Below are 26,086 nucleotides of genomic sequence, written 5' to 3'. Positions count from 1 at the left end.
GAAAAGATGGATCTATTTACCCCCATTAAATTAATAAGCTATGTCTGACAGAACAGTGAACTTCATATCTTCTGTGACTGCACAGTGGGAGGGGCTGTGCATTGCAGAGAAACATCTCTGAGGAGCTTGGGAGCTGGACTTTGCTGATTGTTACCTGCAAGGCAAGGTCTGGGCTAGGTGTTTGCTGGTGAGGAAGGTGGTTTGCTGCTGCTGTGTCATGGAGCGGACACAGAGTCTACTCACTAGCAAAACTTGCTCTTGTTGAGACAGAGTGGAAACACTGTCTCACAGTTCTGGGTATCTCCAGAAAAGTGTTCCAGCAAGAAACTCCATAAAATGGGGAAAGGGGTGGCGATCCACACACAAAATGAGATGCTGATGGAATGATCGGAGAGTTACAAGGAACAGGAGAGCCATGAAAGCCCAGGGAGGAAAGGATTTCAGGGAATAAGGTGTAAAAAGCAGCTGGGGGAAATGGGGTGAGGTGGACTTGAGTTACTAGATTACATGAACATTATTTAGCATCTGTACAGTGCAGTTATTAAGAAGTCAACTGTAGCTGTGAACTAGAGCAATGGACTAAAACGTAAGAATGAAAACTGGATAGTGACAAATGTTAATCCTATGATTCCAAGGTCCATTACAAAGAAGCTGAACTATGGAGGATGGAATTAATATGAAGCTAGATCTCTTTGCAAATATGTTTCCTGTTATTCATTATTTTGCTCTGTATTAAATATTTTCCTCCTGCACTGCTGCAGTCTGTCACTATATTAAATCAGTGGTTTTCAATCTTTTTTCATTTGCAGGCCCCTAAACAATTTCAAATGGAGATACAGACCTCTTTGGAAAGCTTAGACACAGTCTAAGTACCCCCAGGAGCCTGCAGACCACAGGTTGAAAACCACTGTTCTATGGTAATAACAACCTTTTGCGGACCCCCTAGGCATAGTCTGTGGACCCCCAGGAGTCCTCAGGGAACTGATGGGCAGGATCCCCTGGGAGAATAACATGAGGGGGAAAGGAGTCCAGGAGACTCCTGGCTGTTTTTTGAAGAATCCTGATTGAGGTTACAGGGACAAACCACCCCGATGTGTCGAAAGAATAGTAAATATGGTGGGCAACCAGCTTGGCTTAACAGTGAAATCCTTACTGATCTTAAACACAAAAAAGAAGCTTACAAGATGTGGAAGACTGGACAAATGACCAGGGAAGAGTATAAAAATATTGCTCGGGCAAGCAGGAGTAAAATCAGGAAGGCCGAATCACACCTGGAGTTGCAGCTAGCAAGAGATGTTAAGAGTAACAAGAAGGGTTTCTTCAGGTATGTTAGCAACAAGAAGAAAGTCAAGGAAAGTGTGGGCCCCTTACTGAATGAGGGAGGCAACCTAGTGACAGAGGATGTGGATAAAGGTAATGTACTCACTGCTTTTTTTGCCCCTATCGGTGGAGGTCCCGGACAACTGGAAAAAGGCCCATCTTTAAAAAAGGGAAGGAGGAGGATCCTGGGAACTACAGGCCAGTCAGCCTCACCTCAGTCCCTGGAAAAATCATGGAGCAGGTCCTCAAGGAATCAATTCTGAAGCACTTAGAGGAGAGGAAAGTGATCAGGAACAGTCAGCATGAATTCACCAAGGGCAAGTCATGCCTGACTAATCTAATTGCCTTCTATGACAAGATAACTGGCTCTGTGGATGAGGGGAAAGCAGTGGACGTGTTGTTCCTTGACTTGAGCAAAGCTTTTGACAGAGTCTCCCACAGTATTCTTGCCAGCAAGTTAAAGAAGTATAGGCTGGATGAATGGACTACAAGGTGGATTGAAAGCTGGCTAGATTGTCGGGCTCAACAGGTAGTGATCAATGGCTCCATGTCTAGTTGGCAGCCAGTATCAAGCGGAGTGCCCCAAGGGTCAGTCCTGGGGCCGATTTTGTTCAATATCTTCATTAATGACCTGGAGGATGGTGTGGATTGCACCCTCAGCAAGTTTGCAGATGACACTAAACTGGGAGGAGAGGTAGATACGCTGGAGGGTAGGGATAGGATACAGAGGGACCTAGACAAATTAGAGGATTGGGCCAAAAGAAATCTGATGAGGTTCAACAAGGACAAATGCAGAGTTCTGCACTTAGGACGGAAGAATCCCGTGCACCGCTACAGACTAGGGACCGAATGGTTAGGCAGCAGTTCTGCGGAAAAGGACCTGGGGGTTACAGTGGACGAGAAGGTAGATATGAGTCAACAGTGTGCCCTTGTTGCCAAGAAGGCCAATGACATTTTGGAATGTATAAGAAGGAGATTGCCAGCAGAAGGAGGGATGTGATCGTTCCCCTCTATTCGACATTGTTGAGGTCTCATCTGGAGTACTGTGTCCAGTTTTGGGCCCCACACTACAACAAGGATGTGGAAAAATTGGAAAGAGTCCAGTGGAGGGCAACAAAAATGATTAGGGGACCAGAACACATGACTTATGAGGAGAGGCTGAGGGAACTGGGATTGTCTAGTCTGCAGAAGAGAAGAATGAGGGGGGATTTGATAGCTGCTTTCACCTACCTGAAAGGGGGTTCCAAAGAGGATGGATCTAGACTGTTCTCAGTGGTAGCAGATGACAGAACGAGGAGTAATGGTCTCAAGTTGCAGTGGGGGAGGTTTAGGTTGGATATTTTTCACTAGGAGGGTGGTGAAGCACTGGGATGGATTACCTAGGGAGGTGGTGGAATCCCCTTCCTTAGAAGTTTTTAAGGTCAGGCTTGACAAAGCCCTGGCTGGGATGATTTAGTTGGGGATTGGTCCTGCTTTGAGCAGGAGGTTGGACTAGATGACCTCCTGAGGTCCCTTCCAATCCTGATATTCTATGATTCTATCCAGCACCCAAGTTTTGTAAACTATCCAGCACACGTTAATATCTGGGGAAAATAACTGATCAATGGGGAACCTGAATCATTAGGCTTTAGCTGGCTTTCATATTTTGCAGGGTTTTTGTGTGTCTATAACACTATTCCTCCCCCCTCACTCACACATGCATGGAAACGTGTTATAAAACAAGTATGCACAAAGACTAAGTGTGTGGGGGTAGGGAGGAGAAAATAAATAATTCAGAACATACCTCAGATGTGGGACATTTACCTTTAAAATGCTATGAAAATAAGTCACAAAATAAAAGATGCAAGGGTCTCCACACGATGTAGAAATAATCCATTGTTGTTTCTGGTTTTTCAAAGCTACGGTTTCTTAATTCAACAATTCAAACCTTAATATGGTAATGCATGAATAAGAAGGAAAACACCCATCCCCAGTTCTGCCCCCAGCTCTGCCTTCAGCTCAAGCTCCTCTGCTGGAAGATTTGGCTGGGCACTAATGGGGGGAAGAGGGCACGAGGACAGATTCCATTACTGGTAAGCGGGGTGCAGCAAGAAACGTTTGGGCACCACCATTCTATATTAAAGCACACACACACACCTAATTTTATTGTTCTCCCCAAGTTTGAGATCTTATATATTATTTGATTTTTTTTTCTATTCATACAGCTGAATGGCCACATGATGAAGTTTTTTGCTTTAAAATATTTATCCTATCATGGAACTCTAATTCCTGACTTATGATTTTTTCATAATATAATAAAATCTTTATGAAAGTGTGCATTAGTATCAATCCCAAATCAAAGAAAATCTGAGAGCATCTTCCTATCTGCAGAATAAACACTGATGATATGCATTGAAGAACAACTGAATTATATGGCTTATAAATTATTTGCAAAGTCAAGTAAATCTTTTTCTGTGCTAGACATATTTCTCTTAAAACATTGTTAAATGGCTGCTGTAGTTCAAAAGCTATCAAAACCCAAGGGGCAGAGCAGGACATGCATCACATATAGCTCAACATAAATAATAATGGAGCCACACGCACTCTTCAGAATTCAGCTACCATATCAAACGAAGGCTGCTTTGTTTTCAACAATGGCATATTTAGGAGTGATACCTCCTGAAAGTGTTTTTCATAACTGGTTAGGAATAAATGTCAGACACTGGTTGTCAAGCAAATGCTTCATTTAAATACTGTAGGAATCTCACCAAACATTCAATAACTATTCCCAAGGAAGATAATGTAATTTGCTGCCCAAACACGGCAAATCGATAAAAATTTTGATTGGAAACAGGTTAGTTGAAACAGTTGTAGAATTACAATGAATAATAAACATTCATATCCTGCTCTCACACTTACCCAAACTTGTAAACAACACTCCATGAAAATTCAGTCTTGAATCAGGTATTGAAAAAATTCAAGATTTCAATTTTTTCCCTCAGTGAGAAAACTAATTTCTAAAGTTTAAATTAGACATTTTATCATTTTCTGTATAAAGATGGAAGAGTAAAATAATCCACAGTAGGTCCTAGCTGCACTATTTAGAGAAGACTTGTGCTCTTTGATGACTGAGCTCATATATATTGCAAGATGATGTGTAAAGTTAGTATGTAGTCACTGAATTCCCTAGACAGGGAAAGAGGCTGGTTGAAACCTATTAGATTTGCAATACAAATTATCTGTATGAATATGCAAAAATGATATACACTGTGCCTAACTAGCTTTAGTTTCCTATTAAATAAGTTCTAATACACATTGAAAGACTATCAAACATTCAGTACAGCTACTGGCCATCTCCCTCCTTTGCAGTTGCTATAACTGTTGGAGTGGTTCCTACTTCAAAGGTTACAGCTGATAGTGGAGCAACTGGTCCCCAAAGAGCAGGCCAGATTTAGAACCAGTCGCAACTGCTGTGACCAGGTGCTAGCTTTAGCCAGCCACACAGAATCCGGCCACCAGCAAAAATTAAAAACAGCAGCTGCATTCATTGATCTTTCTTCTGCATATGATACTGTATGGTGCAAAGGTCTCCTGCTGAAGTTATCATTAGCTTTCCCAGCCAATCAACCATCAGACTCATCAGAGAGATGCTGAGTAACAGAATATTCACTGTGCACCTTGGTGAACCTACCAGCAAATTACAGAGACTGAACTATGCCTCCCAGAAGGATCCGTTTTAGTGCTTGCACTTTTCAATCTCTGTACCAGCGATAGTTTGGTCACGTCATCCTTTAAATTCATCTATGCAGATAACATTGCGCTAGCAACACAAGTGTCCTCTTTGAAGGCCACAGAAATGGTCATAAACCACCACCTCTGGACCCTAGAGATATATTTCAAAGCTTTACGACTGAAACCCAACACTTGGAAACACTCATCTCTGCCTTCCACTTGAATAACCATGAAGCCAAAGTTCCACTGAAAGTGGACTTTTGTGATCTGCCTCTTTTGCGTAACCACAATCCACGGTACCCTTGAGACACCTTGATCAGATGCTGAGCTATCAACACCACCAAAAGATGATAAAGACAAGGGTTAACATCATCAAGAAGCTCGCTAGCATATCCTGGGGATGTGATGCATGCGTGCTTCAAACCTCAGCAGAAGCCCTGATCTTGCCAACACTGGAGTACTGTGTGTTAGCTTGGTGCAACTGCTCCCACACCAGTCTTGTTGACACCAAAATCAATGCTGTTCTCAAGATTGTTAGTGGTTCCCTCAAATCAATCCCAATACTGTGGATCCCAGTTTTGGCGGTCATCATGCCAGCCAACAGGTAAGACACTGCTATGGTCCAGAGTACAACAGCATCCTGGCTGTTCTGGACCTGACTATACACCAAATACCTCAATTCACTGCCACTCTCCCGACTCAAATCCAGGAAGCCTTTCTGGATCTCCACGTCAGCACTGCAGGTCAATGGAAAGGACATCAGCCCTTGCTGGCTCGAATCATGGGCCGCTTGTGATATCCCAGACAAAGCCCTGTTTGAAAATCCAACAAAAGTAGTCCTGGGATTCTGCCTTCCCCACAGGCAGCAGACTGCACTCGACCAAGTTTGGACAATGCATGGAAGGTTTGGATCTCTTTTCCACAAATGGAAAATCAAAGAATCAAATTGTGACCACAGTCAGGCACAAACCATGCAATACATAAACAGACAACAGCTGTGTTCTCGTTTACAGTGGTGGCACAAAGGGGATCCACCTAGCTATCCCAGAAGCATTAGAATGGCTATCAAATCTTATAATTCAATTATAATCCTAGCCCCTTGCTTTTCAAATGCCATACGAAAGAAGAATACAGACTCTACAAGAAACATTTCTCAAATATCTTTCTTGACTCTACTCTACATCTTTGTAAAAAGGAGAGCATAATGATGAGGACAAAATAACTCCTCAAATGGAATTTAGAGGAGAACCAGGAAACAGCAGATCTGTAAATTGGTCTCCAGACCCAAGGAAGATACTGCGAGTACCACTCAAGCACCACCTCTCCCACCAAAAAAGAACTGCTTGGAATGTATGGATTTAATCCCTGGATACTGAGCATGGATCTACTAGAGGCCATCTGTTATGTGGAAGATTTTGTTTTCAGCAGTAACAAAAAAAAAGTGTCAGTAGAGGAAAACTGTGAGCATAATTTCCTGGATTTTAGGAAATTATCACTTTCCAGAAAAAATGACTGGACTACAAGGCCACTGAGTGTACAACAAAGGATGAGCTGCTTGAGTCAGTTAAGAACTGTTGTGATAACGGAAGACAGAAGGTGAATGGAAACATATGCTAATGGAGACACCAACTAGTTGGCACCCTATGGCATCCTAACCGGTAAAAGGTGGGGTTCCGTTTATTTCATATCTTAGAACCCGGAAGTAGGAAGAGACAGTAAGGGACTGAAATTTGCTGTTGACAATCAGAGGTGGCAGAGAGGAGGGGAAACCACAAAACATGAGAGATCTCTTCAGTGTACTTGTCCACTTCACTTCTTCATTTCCTCCTCTATTTCCACACCAATTCTTTATGGCAAATGTCTCCCCTACTAATCTCCACTCTTATCCTAGGTCTCTTGTGGCATTTACAGGCAGATAACACCTTCTGAGAGGAACTATCTTGAAACAGCTGTAGGCTTTTTTTTATGCTTGCTGCCTTGCCAGCGTTGGCTCCTGATCAATGATCTGTGCACACTAACACTGCCAGGAACACCGTAAATTTAGTTTTCCTCTTTACAGCCCTGGCTGAGATTACCAAGAACACTCTTCAAAGTCAGAATGAAGGAGGGCTAGCAACTTGCAACACTCACATTATCAGTTTAAGCCCCGGGTAAGGGATACTTAACCTGGGGACACCAAGATGAAAGATTCTTCATTTCAGTTCTAAATCTTTCCAAAACAGGACAAGAACAATTGAGTTCACACTGGTGTCAGGGATTCAATAAGATCGTGTATTTCATGCTTCACATACCAGTCCTGCAGTGTGACACTTATTGAAGAAAAAAGGTTTATAGGAAAGATTAAATAGGTGCTAAACTTCCAAGTTTCCTAGTATATCCGTAATGACACAACTTCTATTTCAGTAGCCCTACAATGAAGTAGAAAACATGAACTGGTATCGCAGTCTCGTTTAATCTTAAAGTTCCCCATTTCCCTTTTATTTTATAGGAGAGTCTGCATTTTCATTATAATTGGATTGAATATGAAACTGGAATCCATATACCTCATTTAAAGTTGGCCGTCAGATCTGAAAATTAATATCTCTGCATGACCTATACAGACAGACAATGCAGTATAGTATATAGATGTTGATGCTTATTAACAAACCCAACAAGTTTCCATTGGTTTCCTTTGCTTTTCATAATGAACATCCCCAGATGACAATGAGTGAATTATTTTCATTTTCAAGCTAATGGGTTTATGAAAGGTTAATTGTTTTGCATATGAAGACAACACTATCAAGGAATCAAAGTCTCATCCACCTCTCTCTTTTGTGGGTGCCATCTTTCAATATATCTCCATTGCACTGTTTTGAAAAATAGTGCCTAAAAGGGTTTAAATGATAAAGGGATGTGGGTCTTTGAAATGTAAATTCATGAAATTTAATTTTTTTTTATCTGCAGTGTAATGAACTGGTATTGAATAAAAATTGATTGCTTCACCTGACAGATATTTTTGATATTGAGAAACAGCAATGATAAATACAGTGGGGCAAATGAAGCGACCTCTTTACGATGTACATTATTCAGCGTGGCCACAGACTGACCTGCGTTCACTTAGTGTAAACTTAACATTGTAGTGCAGACTACATTATTACTCTAAATTAAAGACATTGCAAGTGTGAAGTCCTGAAACTGAGGTAACAGAAAACTTTATATTGGTTAAAAGAAACCAATATTTCAGACTTCCTCCAGCTGGTTTTTCCTGTGTTTCTCTTGTAATATATTTCATGTATGTACTTGTACACAATATACTTATAATTAATACACAGTAGTCACCTTTAAAAAGTCAACTATTTACCAACAGTTAATGTGCTGTTGTGTTGAACACCAGTTTTTCTCCCATAAGTAAAAAAGAAAGTGGAAACTGTCGATTTTTTTAATAGCAACTGCTGTACATATAAATATACACATGTTGTGGTCAGTGCAGAGGTGCACTAGCCCAAAAGAAGCACCGTGCCTCTGGAAGGAGTGTAAGGAGAATGTGGGCACTGTGCCACCTTTTGACAGCTTGCAGTGTGTTCTCCCCCTTTGCAAGGCAAGCCCAATGAAAAACATAGCAATGGCAGTGGTCCGAGACTTAGACTAGTCCTTAGACTAGTGGTACTAGACTTAAACTAGCCCTTGTTCTTGGCTGTTGCAGAGTGGCACCAGGGGATGGACCCCATCTTTTGTACTTGTGCAAGGCTAGTCACAATAGAGCCAAATATGTGGAGCTTTTATCCATGTGATAAATTGTATTTATGGCACACCATCAACTGCATCCCTTGTAGTCTGCCCATCAAACCATCTCTACTCAGGCTGCTTCTAAAACTGCAAACTTATGCGCTGTTTCAAACAGTATTTATTTTTTTAAAAAACCTGTCAGAAAAAGTTTTCCTTCTTTCTCTCTATTTGTGGAATTTTTCCCCTTCTGCCAACACACTCATACACCAGAAATAAAACAAATAAATAAACTGGCCTGAAGTGGAAAATAAATAATATTCATTCCTGCACCAGTGATAGACTTACTATCCATCAACTATAACTAGAAATTGCAACCTATTCCAATGGAGAGCTGCATCTCTCTACTTTCTATTGATATAAAGCACTCACTTCCTGACCCAGCAAACTGCAGATGCTGGGCCGTAAAAGTACATATATGGAAAAGTTATTTTAGGCCATTATAGAGGTTTCTAAAATATATTTTATTGTCTGCTTCAGAGGTCTGTGTAGCTGAACTCAGTAAAAACAAGCAGAAGGATATATTGGATCTCAGATACTATTGTGACACAGTAAAATAAATAAATAAAACCTAGATAGATAGACCTAATACCAATAAACATTTTAAAATCTCTCTAAAACATTGTTAAAGGAGTTTTTCTATGAATATGTGGCATATGTAGAATAGATAATGGCATAGCATGCTATATGTGTTTTAATAGCAGGAATATGGGATGACCTTTGACATCAGTGAGTATGTCATCATCACAAACACAGGCCAATAAAAGCTTATACCACCCCTAGTCTCTCTCAGCTATATCTATGTATTCACAAATTATATCTGTTAAGTGTTGTTCCAGTTATTAGTTACTACTTTGCTGTCAACCTAATTGCTCAAATTGAAGGGTTATGCAAAAATTAAGGGTTCAGAGTAACAGCCGTGTTAGTCTGTATTCGCAAAAAGAAAAGGAGTACTTGTGGTACCTTAGAGACTAACCAATTTATTTGAGCATAAGCTTTCGTGAGCTACAGCTCACTTCATCGGAGGCATACTGTGGAAAGTGTAGAAGATCTTTTTATACACATAAAGCATGAAAAAATACCTCCTCCCACCCCACTTACCAGCAGGAAAGTGGGAGGACTGCTTGTGTTTTTTTGCAACACCAACCCTCTAGTTGCCAAGTTCAGTGAACTTGCAAGTAGGCATGTTTTGTAACAGGGCCTGACTCTTGCTAACTTTGCTTTATATCAGTAGGGCCTGACTTCCGTTTGGGCTTTAGGCCTTACATCAGGCTCCTTATAACAGGCCTCATGTCTCAGGCTCTCTCTTTCTACTACACACACAACTTCTACAGCTTAGGTCAAACATGTCAAAACTAAAAAAAACTGAAGTGCAATAATTAATATACTTAATTTTTACTTCCATGACATGATTGGATCCTCAACAGCTTAAATATCATATGAAGTAAAGTAGTACTTTACATTTACAAACTAAAAGGAAAACTCTCCTCTGCTGCTGAAGCTGTTTTGCCAGTCACAAAAACAACCTTGCAATTAATTAGAAGATTAAAATCCAAAGAATACACATGATTTTAATGTTGGACAGTTTGTGATTCTTCTGAGGTGAACTGAACCAAAACCACTTTAATATTAGAATCGGAGACAGAAAATAAATCCCCAGTACATATGGCTCAGTTGCCTTTGGATGCCTCAGGGGCATGCTGCCCTATTGAGTAATGTATTCTTCCTGCAGTAACAGTAACTCTGAAAAATGCTAGGACATCTTAAAATGCTAATAAGGAGAGTCATAGTGAGATAAAACAAGAGTGTCCAATTTTAAGTACAGTGTATTCAAAAATTTGGAGCCTTACTTAAAATACAGGTTTTTTTCTCTGTCCTCTCTCTTTAAGGTAGGAGTTTGTAGAAGCAACAGCTTCAGATGAAAACCCAACTTGAGGAGGCAGGTGGAAAGGCTAGGGGGTGATTTAATAATCCTACTATGCACTGTCCTAATTGTTTTGATTTATCCTTTTTCTCCATTACATTTAGTTTGTATTTTGCTGTTTATGATTAGATATCTATTTCCCCACAGTTTTCCCATATCTTCACTATCACGTACCTACAGAGGGCAAAACAAAGTTTGGTTTTCTTCATTCATCATAAGACTCGGTCTCTTTTTGTTTATTTTAGCACTGATGGGTTCTCCCCAAAACTGCAAAGCGGTAGCGTCACACCTGTTATCTGAAGCTGGTACAGTACAATAAGATTGACATCACATCATGAGGCATTTGTGGAGTCCGTTCGGGGATTAGTGAGAGGAGAGTAATTTCTGTCTTATCTCTGCTGAAAAGTTTTAACTGAGGTCTAGAAATGAATGGCTGGGCTCTGTATCTACGGTCTCAGTTTCTGGATACAAAATGGTGTGCCGGATGAAAAAGACGGTAACTTACGTTAAACACTGATGTACACTGCCAAAGTAATATTGCACACACTCCAACACATCTGCACCATTGATCTGGAAATCCTGAAGAAGCATTATTGACAGTTAGTGCTGAACTTGTGCCAGGACTCTAACTTAAAATTAAATTGATTCAAGTTGTAAAGTATAATTTTCTTCCCATTAATTATAAACTGTATTAGAAGAATGTTCTTTTCCTTTGGTTGCCTCCATTTTTTCCCCTGGGCTTCTCAATATACGGTTTAGGTTTGATAAATTTACTGACACCATATAAATTTCCTGAATATAGTCCCAAGACTATGATGGTGTTCTAATAGTCCTTTCAGTGTAATCTGCTGTTCCATCCACCTACAGTACTCCTCTTCAGTGAAAACAAAGTTGTCTTTAACTTCATTCAAGCAGCTTTATCCCTTTCCACTAATTAGTGAGTCTAAACCTAGATTAGGAAATTAGAAGCTTGGCAACATGTGACCTCCAGAAGAAGAAGGGGGAATGTCCAGGTTCCAGCAACGCGGACACAGGTAACTAACCGCTTTCATGTTCTCTCCACAGGTACCATTGCGGAGAGTGGACCAGATGATATGTCTGGGGGAAGAAAGCAGAAGGAGACTCCGCTGGTTGGAAGGCATGAGATGCACTGTCCTGAGGTTGGGGGTTCCACGACCACCACTCCCAAGAGAAGGAGGCGGGTGGTGGTGGTCGGGGACTCTCTCCTCCGGGGGACTGAGTCATCTATCTGCTGCCCTGACCAGGAAAACCGAGAAGTCTGCTGCTTGCCAGGGGCTAAGATTCGCGATGTGACGGAGAGACTGCCAAGACTCATCAAGCCCTCAGATCGCTACCCCTTCCTGCTTCTCCACGTGGGCACCAATGATACTGCCAAGAATGACCTTGAGCGGATCACTACGGACTATGTGGCTCTGGGAAGAAGGATAAAGGAGTTTGAGGCGCAAGTGGTGTTCTCATCCATCCTCCCCGTGGAAGGAAAAGGCCTGGGTAGGGACCGTCGAATCGTGGAAGTCAACGAATGGCTACGCAGGTGGTGTTGGAGAGAAGGCTTTCAATTCTTTGACCATGGGATGGTGTTCCATGAAGGAGGAGTGCTGGGCAGAGATGGGCTCCACCTTACGAAGAGAGGGAAGAGCATCTTTGTGAGCAGGCTGGCTATCCTAGTGAGGAGGGCTTTAAACTAGGTTCACCGGGGGAAGGAGACCAAAGCCCTGAGGTAAGTGGGAAAGCGGGATACCGGGAGGAAGCACAGGCAGGAATGTCTGTGAGGGGAGGGCTCCTGTCTCATACTGAGAATGAGGGGCGATCAGCAGGTTATCTCAAGTGCTTATATACAAATGCACAAAGCCTTGGAAACGAGCAGGGAGAACTGGAGGTCCTGGTGATGTCAAGGAATTATGACGTGACTGGAATAACAGAGACTTGGTGGGATAACTCACATGACTGGAGTACTGTCATGGATGGTTATAAACTGTTCAGGAAGGACAGGCAGGGCAGAAAAGGTGGGGGAGTAGCACTGTATGTAAGGGAGCAGTATGACTGCTCAGAGCTCCGGTACAAAACTGCAGAAAAACCTGAGTGTCTCTGGATTAAGTTTAGAAGTGTGAGCAACAAGAGTGATGTAGTGGTGGGAGTCTGCTATAGACCACCGGACCAGGGGGATGAGGTGGATGAGGCTTTCTTCCGGCAACTTGCAGAAGCTACTAGATCGCACGCCCTGGTTCTCATGGGTGACTTTAATTTTCCGGATATCTGCTGGGAGAGCAATACAGCGGTGCATAGACGATCCAGGAAGTTTTTGGAAAACGTAGGGGAAAATTTCCTGGTGCAAGTGGTAGAGGAGCCAACTAGAGGGGAAGCTTTTCTTGACCTGCTGCTCACAAACCGGGAAGAATTAGTGGGGGAAGCAAAAGTGGATGGGAATTTGGGAGGCAGTGACCATGAGTTGGTTGAGTTCAGGATCCTGACACAGGGAAGAAAGATAAGCAGCAGGATACGGACCCTGGACTTCAGGAAAGCAGACTTCGACTCCCTCAGGGAACGGATAGGTAGGGTCCTCTAAAGGACTAACATGAAGGGGAAAGGAGTCCAGGAGTGCTGGCTGTATTTCAAGGAATCCCTGTTGAGGTTACAGGGACAAACCATCCTGATGTGTCGAAAGAATAGTAAATATGGCAGGCGACCAGCTTGGCTTAACAGTGAAATCCTAGCGGATCTTAAACATAAAAAAGAAGCTTACAAGAAGTGGAAGGTTGGACATATGACCAGGGAAGAGTATAAAAATATTGCTCGGGCATGTAGGAATGAAATCAGGAGGGCCAAATCGCACCTGGAGCTGCAGCTAGCAAGAGATGTCAAGAGTAACAAGAAGGGTTTCTTCAGGTATGTTGGCAACAAGAAGAAAGCCAGGGAAAGTGTGGGTCCCTTACTAAATGAGAGAGGCAACCTAGTGACAGAGGATGTGGAAAAAACTAATGTACTCAATGTTTTTTTTGCCTCTGTCTTCACTAACAAGGTCAGCCTCCAGACTGCTGCGCTGGGCATCACAGCATGGGGAATAGATGGCCAGCCCTCTGTGGAGAAAGAGGTGGTTAGGGACTATTTGGAAAAGCTGGACGTGCACAAGTCCATGGGGCCGGACGAGTTGCATCCGAAAGTGCTGAAGGAATTGGCGGCTGTGATTGCAGAGCCATTGGCCATTATCTTTGAAAACTCGTGGCGAACGGGGGAAGTCCCAGATGACTGGAAAAAGGCTAATGTAGTGCCAATCTTTAAAAAAGGGAAGAAGGAGGATCCTGGGAACTACAGGCCAGTCAGCCTCACCTCAGTCCCCGGAAAAATCATGGAGCAGGTCCTCAAAGAATCAATCCTGAAGCACTTACATGAGAGGAAAGTGATCAGGAACAGTCAGCATGGATTCACCAAGGGAAGGTCATGCCTGACTAATCTAATTGCCTTCTATGATGAGATTACTGGCTCTGTGGATGAAGGGAAAGCAGTGGATGTATTGTTTCTTGACTTTAGCAAAGCTTTTGACACGGTCTCCCACAGTATTCTTGTCAGCAAGTTAAAGAAGTGTGGGCTGGATGAATGCACTATAAGGTGGTAGAAAGTTGGCTAGATTGTCAGGCTCAACGGGTAGTGATCAATGGCTCCATGTTTAGTTGGCAGTCGGTGTCAAGTGGAGTGCCCCAGGGGTCGGTCCTGGGGCCGGTTTTGTTCAATATCTTCATAAATGATCTGGAGGATAGTGTGGATTGCACTCTCAGCAAATTTGCGGATGATAATAAACTAGGAGGAGTGGTAGATACGCTGGAGGTCAGGAATAGGATACAGAGGGACCTAGACAAATTGGAGGATTGGGCCAAAAGAAATGTGATGAGGTTCAATAAGGATAAGTGCAGGGTCCTGCACTTAGGACGGAAGAACCCAATGCACCGCTACAGACTAGGGACCGAATGGCTAGGCAGCAGTTCTGCGGAAAAGGACCTAGGGGTGACAGTGGATGAGAAGCTGGATATGAGTCAGCAGTGTGCCCTTGTTGCCAAGAAGGCCAATGGAATTTTGGGATGTATAAGTCGGGGCATTGCGAGCAGATCGAGGGACGTGATCGTCCCCCTCTATTCGACATTGGTGAGGCCTCATCTGGAGTACTGTGTTCAGTTTTGGGCCCCACACTACAAGAAGGATGTGGATAAATTGGAGAGAGTCCAGCGAAGGGCAACAAAAATGATTAGGGGACTGGAACACATGACTTATGAGGAGAGGCTGAGGGAACTGGGATTGTTTAGTCTGCAGAAGAGAAGAATGAGGGGGGATTTGATAGCTGCTTTCAACTACCTGAGAGGTGGTTCCAGAGAGGATGGTTCTAGACTATTCTCAGTGGTAGAAGAGGACAGGACAAGGAGTAATGGTCTCAAGTTGCAGTGGGGAAGGTTTAGGTTGGATATTAGGAAAAACTTTTTCACTAGGAGGTTTCAGAGTAACAGCCGTGTTAGTCTGTATTCGCAAAAAGAAAAGGAGTACTTGTGGCACCTTAGAGACTAACCAATTTATTTGAGCATGAGCTTTCGTGGATCAAAGAGAATGCCAAGGGTCCTTGAGGAACAATGGGAAAGCTATTAGTTGGGGAATGGCCCCCAGGCTTCATCCAGGCTAGTACGGTTTATTCTTCCCAGCCCTGAAAGTAGGATCAAAGGAGATACTAAAACCTTATAGCTGCTGTCCTAAGCTAGAAAGGGGTTGACTGGGACTTTAGCTGCTGCTTGAAAGGAGATGTTGACAGAAGCATACAGAAGGAGGGAGAGAATTCAGCAGGGCAGTCCTCTTCTCCCAGCCCAGAGATGGAGGTAATAATAAGGCATGTTACAGAATCCAGACTTAGACTGTAAGGCTGGCAGTCAGCAAAAACATCTTTTAAATTATAAACAAAACACATTATTGAGAAGGCATAAGCATGGAATGTCACAATGCCATTTCCAGAGTCACTTTTCAGAATGGAATCGCACTTTAAAGCTCCACTTAAATACACAAGGAACATTAATACACTGCATATATCATTCATGTGCAAGTCTTTCCCAGTTGGACTAACCCCATAAGTTATAATTTGCTATCATTAGCTAGATATTTCATTTTTTCCACTGACAGTTTTTGGATTACAGAACAGAAATAGCTGTCTCTAAATAGATCTGAGCATGTAGAGAATCAGCTCTCTGACAAGCCAGCAGACCGAAGGAAGTGATTATTCCCCTCTATTCGGCACTGGTGAGGCCACACCTGGAGTACTGCGTCCAGTTTTGGTCCCCCCACTACAGAAAGGATGTGTACATACTGGAGAGAGTCCAGCGGAGGGCAACGAAAATGATTAAGGGTTGGGGCACATGACTTACGAGGAGAGGCTGAGGGAACTGGGCTTGTTTAGTCTGCGGAAGAGAAGAGTGAGGGGGAATTTGATAGCAGCCTTCAACTACCTGAAGGGGGGTTCCAAAGAGGATGGAGCTTGGCTGTTCTCAGTGGTGGCAGATGACAGAACAAGAAGCAATGTCTCAAATTGCAGTGGGTTGGATATTAGGTTGGATATTAGAAAACACTATTTCATTAGGAGGGTGGTAAAGCACTGGAATGGGTTACCTAAGGAGGTGGTGGAATCTCCATTCTTAGAGGTTTTTAAGCACCGGCTTGACAAAGCCCTGGCTGGGATGATTAAGTTGGGGATTGGTCCTGCTTTGAGCAGGAGGTTGGACTAGATGACCTCCTGAGGTTTCTTCCAACCCTAATATTCTATGATTCAAAGTGATATGGCCATAACTGTCTCTTAATCTCACAAGAAGGGCCTCCAAGGCAAATACCAGGTGACTTGCTAATCATTCTGGAGACGTTCAGGTTTTCAGTATTTAGAGATCTGAAACATAAGACCCAAACGCCTCTGCTGGAGGCAAGTCCTTACTCCTTCATTCTGAGAATGCTCAACTACCTTTTGCAGACTGGTTTCTTGACAAATGCTTTTCTCTATACTAAGGCCAAGTGGAGAGATGGATGACTGTCATGCTCCTGTACCAGATATGGGACTGGCTACAGAGCTTCCTTATACACACCAGAAGTGTTCATCTTAAGATCCTTTAAAGCTCTGCCAGGTATGAGGTACAGCGGACCCTCGCTATAGCGCGGATTTGCATATTGCGCGGTCGCGACGATGGATCCCAAATTTAAATATTTAAATTGGGATCCATGGTAATGTGGCCCTCGCGTTAATGCGGTCCCACGCATGGATCCCAAACCCCATGTTCTAGCGAGGGTCCGGTGTATTTTACACCTAGCACCACCTAGTGGCTGAACAGTAAAATACAATTTAGCAGTCCATTACAACAGTGGTTCTCAAACTGTGGGTCGGGACTCCATTTTAATAGGGATGCCAGGGCTGGCGTTAGACTTGCTGGGGTCTGGGGCCGAAGTCTGAGCCTTGCTGCCTGTGACCGAAGCCCGAGGGCTTCAACTTTGGCTCCCCTGCCCAGGATGGTGGGACTTGAGCAGGCTAGGGCTTCGATCCCCCCTCCTGGTGTCATGTAGTAATTTTTTGGGGGTCGCAGTACAATGAAGTTTGAGAACTTCTGCATTACAATGACAGACCCCAAGTGTTAGCCTCTTATCTTTTCCCCCAAACAAGTTTACATCATCACTGAGCAGCTGTGAAAACTTCTGCCATACCTTCCGCTAAAGCCAGAGCACTGCAGTCCCCTCCTGTATTCCAGAGGCAGATGGTGAACGATAGATTTCAGAGTCCACCTCTACTTTATTATTTAACATTTATAAAACAGTAGTGCCTAGAGGCTATAACCCTGCAATGCCTGATTGTGGTAGGTGCTGTACGAACATATAATAAATTACAGTCCCTGCCCCACAGTTTCAGACTGTCTCCAGATTTAGCTCTGTGCTGCAGGAGAAACTGGACTTTGTCCCTGAAGGAAGAGATGAGCCCCTCTGATGAAGCACGTTGACAAACTCCAAATGCTGATGATGCTGGAGGGCTGAATTTTTAGCGGGCGTCAAATGCCAGTATTAGAACCTGTGTCACTGGATCTGTGCCAAATCAGCTAGCACTTAATGTCCAGCTGTGATACTTGGCTCTGGAACACATGCAGCTTTGCTCTTTGAGGACCTTCCAGACTGACTTGATATTAAACCAACACATCAAACTCACTTTCATGACAAACTCAGTGGGGGCCGGGGAGCCTTCAGGCAGTCACTGTGGCATCTGAGAAACCATGGTGATGTCTGGCACAGATCCCACAGACCAGGTTAGTCGCGATCTGCTCTGAGGCACCAGACAGAGGTCACATTTGTCCTTAAGGAACATTCTATGACCACACTGGGGGCATTTTTTTAACCGGCTAGGATGAAGCTTTTACATTATAGTAAAAGAGAAGAGAAGGAATAATGAATAAGGACATAACATACTAAATGTTAAATTGTATGTAATATTTAACAAGTAAATTAAAGCTCTGTGAAGCACTGCATCCTGAGGTGCCCATGCTGCCCTAAGTATACCTTTCATAAGAAAAATGTTGAAAAGCATTTTAAAATATAGGAACATTATCATCAAGGTATTAAGGCTACTAGGATCAGATTATTATTTCCTGAAGAACACCAATAAATGTGAAGAGAAACATTAAGGGAAACGTATCTGTGATGATGCTGGAGCAGTAACAATAATGGCGAGTAAATTCTAGCAGCTGCATTAACAGTCTTCGTTTATATTATGAATTAAACTTCACAAAACCCTTGTGATCATCTCCATTTGACAAATGGACAGACACGCAGAAAGTTAGGTGATTTTTTTCAAGGTCACAAAGCATGTTTGTAGCAGAGCTGAGAAGAGAATCAAGATCTACCTTCCAACCTGGCATTCCTATCCACTAATGCAAATCTAACGATTGGCAGTTGGATGCGTTAAGAGTCACTAGACCTTCTCAGCAGCCATGGCACATGCCATCCTTTACTGGGAAGTTAATGGTCATTCTAAAGCATGGATCTACGTATGCAGATGTGCCATATTACACTGGAGAAAGGAAATCCCAAAAGGTTAAAGCTTTGCATGTCTATCTTATTGAACCATCTCAGGGATCATAAACCTATTTCAACTCAATTTCATCACACACAAAAAACTTTTAACTCCTCCATGTAATACTAAGTTCTAATATTCTTGGAACATCATTCATTTCCAAACTGCCATGTCATAAACAAATAATTATGGCACCTTAGAGACTAACAAATTTATTAGAGCATAAGCTTATAATTTTAAAGCATTAAAGCATATAAAGCTTATGCTCTAATAAATTTGTTAGTCTCTAAGGTGCCACAAGTACTCCTTTTCTTTTTACGGATACAGACTAACATGGCTGCTACTCTGAAACATACAATTATGTTGTCACTGTGTGGTGCAGCAAGAGAAGTAGATGAGCACTTAATGAGAAAGCTTTTGTATATATACACAAACAAAAATTGCCATTCTAACCATCTGTTCCTTCTTCGGATTCCATGGAGCGAATTAATAATGTTGGCATTCTCTTCTCCAATTCCATGGTTACAAATTGGCATGTTTTAGGTAAAAAATTATGTCGTTTTGTGGTGGTGTGGGAAAATTGTGCAAAAGGTTTTTTTTAAACAGAATTATTTTCATACAAAGGGCTATTATGTAAAAGAAAAAGTATACTCAGTACAATTGTGAATTTGCTTAAACAGATAATTACAAGAGGTTCAAAGATTTCAAGTAAAATCTAGGATTTAAGAACGGTTTTGAGCAGTTTTGGACTATGAAAAATGCGTAATCTATAAAATGAACTATTATAGTCACTGGCGGTAAGAAACATATTTCCATAGCAGAAGGAGACTAATAAATTTACTCAGAAGGTCACAAATCATTTTCAGATAACTTCAAGGAAAAAATATTCTGCAACTGCTAACTATTTTTGATACTCAGTACACTTATTTATTCTACAGATAATTTTGTGATGAACAGTCATAATATCTTTGTTAAAAAATGACTGGCAAAAGTAGTAGAGTATCTAGAGAAAAATACATAATTCTATGGTAAAATTTGGACTATTGTAAATAAAAGTCCATTCAAACAGCATTCCTTGTCTTCACAAATATCTCCCAGCTCACAGACATAATTCAGCATACTATGTTTACTAGAGAGAGGACAAATCAATGCTGCCCAATCATGACTCTGCGGAAGCTCTTAATGTGAGTAGCCGAATCAAGAATTGTACTCTCAGTATGATGAATATTAGGGTGCTCTTTAATTACTGCTAATAGTGTCCTTTGACCTGCCACTGGCATTGTGCTTTCTGCATGAATATTTTGATGAACTTATTTCCAATAGGGTACGATCAGTGACAACACAGGCAGAGCTGAGATGTCTCAGGACAGTTGTCTAACAGCTTCCATTTGAGGGTTGTTAAGGGACAAAGCCAGAAATATTAAATCTGATGACACTGTTCCAATAACCACGCCCCCCTCAAGGCAGCCTAGGAACTTGTCTGACCAGGGGGCTTCTTGAAGAAAAATGAAGGCTGGGAGGGTTTTAAAAGGACAAACTTAAAGGGAGAACCAGACAGAGACACTCAGGCACAGATACCCATGGGGGTGTCTAAAGAAGATAATCCTGCCCAGGTTGACATTATGGGATGGTAGGGCTTTAAACAAGATAGACATGCATACAGGTTCTTCTAAATACTAAATAAAAATACTCTGTTTTAAGAAGGCTGTTGGTCAGTATCAAAAGTTCAAGAAGGGAGGTTAAAAAGGTGCCTAAACCCCAGTTGGATCTGCAGGGTGATAAGTGTTTGGAGTATCTTCTTCTCTTCTTCTTCAGTTATCGTTTGATGTGAGGATGTCTGCTAAGGGGGTTCACTGGTGAGTTTTTAAGTGGCCTGGGAGCCCAATTCTTGCCCTGCAGATTTTGTGTACCTGGGTCCTGGTCTAAGAGTGGAAGAATCATGAGATTCCATCCCAATATAGGTAAGGGTAAGAGACCTAACAACTTGTGCAGCTAGCTCCCATAACTGTGACAGTCAGTGCTTCCTCAGTGCCAAGGTCTCCTACTAATCTTGGTGCTGCGTTTGTTGAATCATGAACCAAAAATGGCACTCGCACTTTTCAAGTTACCTGAGCAGGGCTCCTGAAGGAATACAGTAGTTTTGTTAACATGCAACTCTACTAACCTGAAGTCTCCAAGTTTTCCCAACGGGAGCTTGGAAGTGCCTGAGTTGCAGGCTTTGGTAGTGGTGTCTTGAGGGTGGCTGGCTCTCATTCATGGTCTCCTATGCTCAACAGTTTTGTGGACATGACACCTTTTCCTATGAGTTGGAGCTCAGTACCACCACTAGGATATGCCAGGCCTTAGTATGCATTGGAACATTTGGCTTCAAAGAGGAGAATGCAGATTGCTTCAAGAGAACTAGTGAAGCAGATCTGCTAAGCAGAGAAGAAAACTGGCACTGTGTTGATTGAGTGGCACCGATACCGAGTGATGAAACTCAGGCTTTTGCTTCAAGGACAAATCGTTCTAGACTGGCTTCTGACCAGGCTTACTGGAGTCCCCTGGGATGGCTTTAGCAGCTGGCTTTTCAGGTGTTCCCCCTCAAAGCTCACTGGGTCCAGGTGACAGTTCCAGATAGACCTAAAATATCATGTTCAATTCCTGCAGCATAAATTCCTGCTACATCCAAACTTCCAGAGGCAGCTGGGCTTTCTTCCTTCCTACCCTGTGGTTCTTCAGGAAAAGGACTACATTCTAAAAGAGAAACTGGGGGGGGGGGGAAACAAGAGAAAGACCCAGAACATCATCAAAGTCAAAGCCACATTACATGGAACTAAGCTCCAAAGCTTTCAAGAGCTTCCAAAGGGCAAGCTAACTGCTCCAAAACTGGCTTGGAGAAAATGAGATGTTTAGACTACTGAGGCAAACCCTTAATGCAAAATTCATCAAAAAGGTACCAGTACAAATTCAGAATCTTGCGTGGTCAAAAATATGGCTCACTCGACTTAGACTCACTGGACTGGAACTAAGTACTGTACAAGGACAGAGGGTGTCAAGAAGCAGCCTCGTTCTCCATGACTATAAAGTCTGGAGCACTGAAAAGATGGGCAATCAGAAAAACAAACAGCTTTGACTACAGGTTACCTGGAATGTTACCAGGTACCCAGGACTGGAAACTGCAGGCGAAGCAGAGCCAGAGAGAACAATTGGAGGGTCCAAGTGAAGGTTGCTTTGTCAAAAAGGACATAGCTGGCAGATTCTAGTGAGGGCTGCAGTACTGGCAGTTTATATACTATGTGGTTGAAAAGGGCAATTCTTGGAATTTGGCTCAATATAATTTTATAAGAGCACTGCTTATTGTATATACATACACATATCTTGGGCTCCTCCGCAGGTTTGTTTGTTTGTTTGTTTTTGCAATTTGCCTTGGTAGTATATAAACCCAATAACTTCCATTGTTGATCCCAATTCCCAATACACCGATTATTTGTTAACTTGTGTCTTCTGCTGCTAATGTCAGAGCAAGAAGTGGCAGAAGAGATTAGGAACCAGCCTGGAGTAACTGGAGCAACAAAACATTTTTATGTAATGAAAGTAATTACCACACCATTACATCTGACAAAAATATACAGATTTTCTACAAACATACTTCAATGTATCAAGGATCACTGTGTAACAGCTGAACTGCACATGGACTTGTAAAATGAGCTGAGTTGTGTGGTCCTTTAGAATATAAGAAATCTAAGAACAAGAAAAGGCCATCTGTCCCAACATGTCTGCTCTTTACCCTTACGTTAATCAATAGGCTAAAAAGCTCCCACATTTAAAAGCAAGAAGGTTAAGAAAAAATAAAGAGATATGGTGGTTAGAAACATCTGTTACAACAATTTGGTACATTAATTCAGTTTATAACATGACTTACAAAGTTATATGCACTATACTACAGAACTATTACTTAATTCCAGGTATGCAAACATGGAAAAAACCTCCACAAAGATGTACAAGCAAGCATTAATTATCTAGGGTACTTCACTTACCAAGATGTGTGTTCATCATTTTTGCACAGTATTTGCACATGGCCTCTAGGTCATTTAGTTGTCCTTGGAGAAATGAAATTTGAGTCTCCAATTCTTCCTCCTACAAGTGAAAGGATAAGCTTTAAGAAACCTAATAAAATTGATAAACAATGCTCTTAAAATGTTTGGAACATTCCATTGGTTTTGATCTCATTTTTGCCTATGAATAAGTCTTGGAAACAATAGAGTTAGGTTTCATTTTTGTATGTGAAATGGAATCATTTTGACTTCTCTTTCTTTTATCATTCTATAATGATGTCTTTGTCTTTTAATGTACCATTTTTTATTCATACAAGTTGAAAAAAACCCAAACCACAAAACATCAGTTCCCATGCAGTGTTTCATGAAAGGTTAACAATTACATTTTATTGATGGAGATAACAGGATATATTTCTGGATAAATATGTCTTGATTTAAAGATGACAAGTGATGGAGAATCTATCGCCCCTAGAAAAATTACTCCTTCCTGTTCAAACAAGTTTTTTTTATTCATAGTATAGCAGTATGCAAAAGGAGGTCACTTTTGAGCTCCTCCTCTTCGTCCACATTGGGAGGCTTACAGATGTATTACAGTCTTTCTTGGCAGAGGTTGTTGGCCCTCAGACTGTGAATTAAGTATTAACAGGAAAACAGCAATGTAGAAGGATAAAACAACCTTGATTTGGCTGCATAATTAATCCTAAATTAATAATTATCAGAAAACTGAGAGCCACGGCCAAGCAAAGTGAAGGAAACTTCACACTCAGATGACCTGTATCTGCCGCCAACTATTTAAAAGAAAGCATTTGTTTAAGTTAGCATTCTGCAAGAAAGACCTGTAAATGAATATAACTTTCTCAAGCTTATATACCTTATTTGTCATTTTTTTTAATAATGCCAAGTCACAAACAAATTGTTGAAAAGTAAGTCAGGTTTGAAAATTCAAAATGCTGACAGTGTTAACTATATTGCACACTGTTATAATTCTATCGAAAAAATGTAGTACTTAAAGACCTCTCTCTAGCACCTGCATCTTGCAATGACCACAGAAGATAATCTACTCTATTTCCTGTTACTGCTTTTGATACTTAGCTACTGGCTAAGGAGACTAGATTTGATCATTTTACTATAAACTCATATACAATCAACTTGCAACAGCAGCATTAACTAATAATTTAAACACAGATGCACATACCAATTGACAGGTTTCAGAGTAACAGCCGTGTTAGTCTGTATTCACAAAAAGAAAAGGAGTACTTGTGGCACCTTAGAGACTAACCAATTTATTTGAGCATGAGCTTTCACTTTGAAGTGAGCTGTAGCTCACGAAAGCTCATGCTCAAATAAATTGGTTAGTCTCTAAGGTGCCACAAGTACTCCTTTTCTTTTTGCACATACCAATGTCACTCCTCTGGTACTGAACATGGAAATTGAACTTCTGGTAATAAATAGTTCTGTATTTCCCACCCTTCTATCTTTCTTCATATTCATGAATCAAAATCAGAATAAATTGTTTTTCAAAACATTCCTGGTGCAGCTGTGGATACTTAGACAGACAGTAAAATGAAACTCTCCAGTAGTACTAAGTATCAGTTAATTTCCTAGCTGAGATTGATAGTAAGATTGAAGAGTAACCAAAGACCTAGAATGTCTGTGTAACATTCTTGTATTAACCTGCGAAACATGAACGTGTTTAATGCCTTGCAAACTTAAAAATGGAAATTGCAACTAAACATATTTTCCTTCTTTTCCAATATTTATAATAAATCCTTACACTAATAGTATGAGACAAAGCTGCAACAACTCTCTCATTGTAGTTCACACCATATTACATGAATTTTTCTGTCATACTGTTGCTCTATGTTCCTATAAATACGAACTTTTGCATGTACACTTTGCTGAGAACATGCCTGACAGTTCTTGGATATCATTTCCATTGCTGAACATCACTGAATCTGATCTCTGCGTTACGCACTATCACAGGACTGAGAATGAGTAAGTACTATAACAGTTATGTAAAATAGCAGGCAGGCAACAGAAGAATTTTCCTGACCCAAAAGCAGATCACAAGGAATTGAGTTATAATAACAAAACACGTAGTAAGAAAGAAAAGGCATGGCAATCAGAAGGAAAAATGAGGCTGCATACAAAGATTATTTTTTATGGATTAAAGAGCAGCCAGATACCACTATGTGGTAGGCTACTAAAAAATTAAAAATGTGAGAGAAGGAGTTTCATCAGGAATTGTAACTTGTATTGTAGGTGCTAAAATGTGTTGTTTTGCTCTCTCAAGTGCGCTCTCCCGGAATCATACACAATGACTGTGCATGATGCCGCAAAGAAATTTATCTGTGAAATACCCAGACTACACAGTGTAAAGCTAGGAAATACTTACATAAATGTAAATGAAAACCGAGATATTATCCTCTGTAATTCTTTTGGGAACTGAATTGCCTGCCAGCCAGCCAGACTGATGGGGGGGGCGGGGGGAGGGGAGGGAGGAAGTAGGGATAGATGAAAAGGGGTTCAAAATAATTCAACCGTAACTCTGTGAACTTGGCCACTTGACCACAGAAAAAAATCTGCTGTCAGTATGAGAAAATTAAATTTAACTAGTTTTTAAAGGTTTATAGAACAACAACTGCATTTAGGCATTTATTTTCAACATTTTATAATACTAAATGAAATTACCCACATTGTTTACGCATTATTCAAAATCACTACTGCTTCAATCAGGCACTGTGGATCATGTAGTGAGCAGGAGAAACAAATCAAACAACAGCTAAATCAAAGAAATGAGCCATTGTGCCTGGCTTGGAAGACAAAGATAAATGAATCTTAATGATGAGAAATGGCCCCTCTGCCACCCCAACTCCGCAAGCCCTACAACAAATTCTGGAAAATTCAATCCCAGAAACTCAGACCCACACCCTCATGGTTCCAGGCCATTCAGAACTTTAAAGATAATCAGCAACACCTTGAACTAAATCTGAAAGTGAAAATGAAGCAGGTGGGTTTATAACTGATAGGTAACATTGGTTCACATTCCTTTGATAACATAAAATGGACTTAAATTTCTCATTAGTCCAAGCTGAGCATTTTTTGTAATATTTCTACATATTATACCCAGACTGTTCTATCTTCTAGTCAGGCTAAATCCTGCAAAGGTGATTCACTTATTTGCGTGTTTCTCATATACTTCTTTCCTTGTGTCTGTATTCAGACTTTCTCTTACATTTGACAACTCCCTGG

At 41.5% G+C, this 26,086-nt stretch overlaps 1 protein-coding gene across 1 annotated transcript in view; it reads right to left on the bottom strand.

Annotated features, from left to right (window-relative positions):
* The window catches only part of TBC1D5 (TBC1 domain family member 5), a 275,327-nt gene that overhangs the window by 15,751 nt on the left and 233,490 nt on the right, over positions 1 to 26,086 (bottom strand). Inside the window, exon 18 of the mRNA XM_048838538.2 lies at positions 22,817 to 22,916. Coding sequence (XP_048694495.2) covers positions 22,817 to 22,916 — 100 coding nt within the window. The remainder of the gene's footprint in view (positions 1 to 22,816; positions 22,917 to 26,086) is intronic.

This window comes from Caretta caretta, chromosome 2 (genome assembly GCF_965140235.1).
Source record: "Caretta caretta isolate rCarCar2 chromosome 2, rCarCar1.hap1, whole genome shotgun sequence".
Lineage (NCBI taxonomy): Eukaryota > Metazoa > Chordata > Testudines > Cheloniidae > Caretta > Caretta caretta.
Note: the sequence above shows the minus strand (reverse complement) of the source record. Positions and strands in the feature narration are given on the sequence as shown.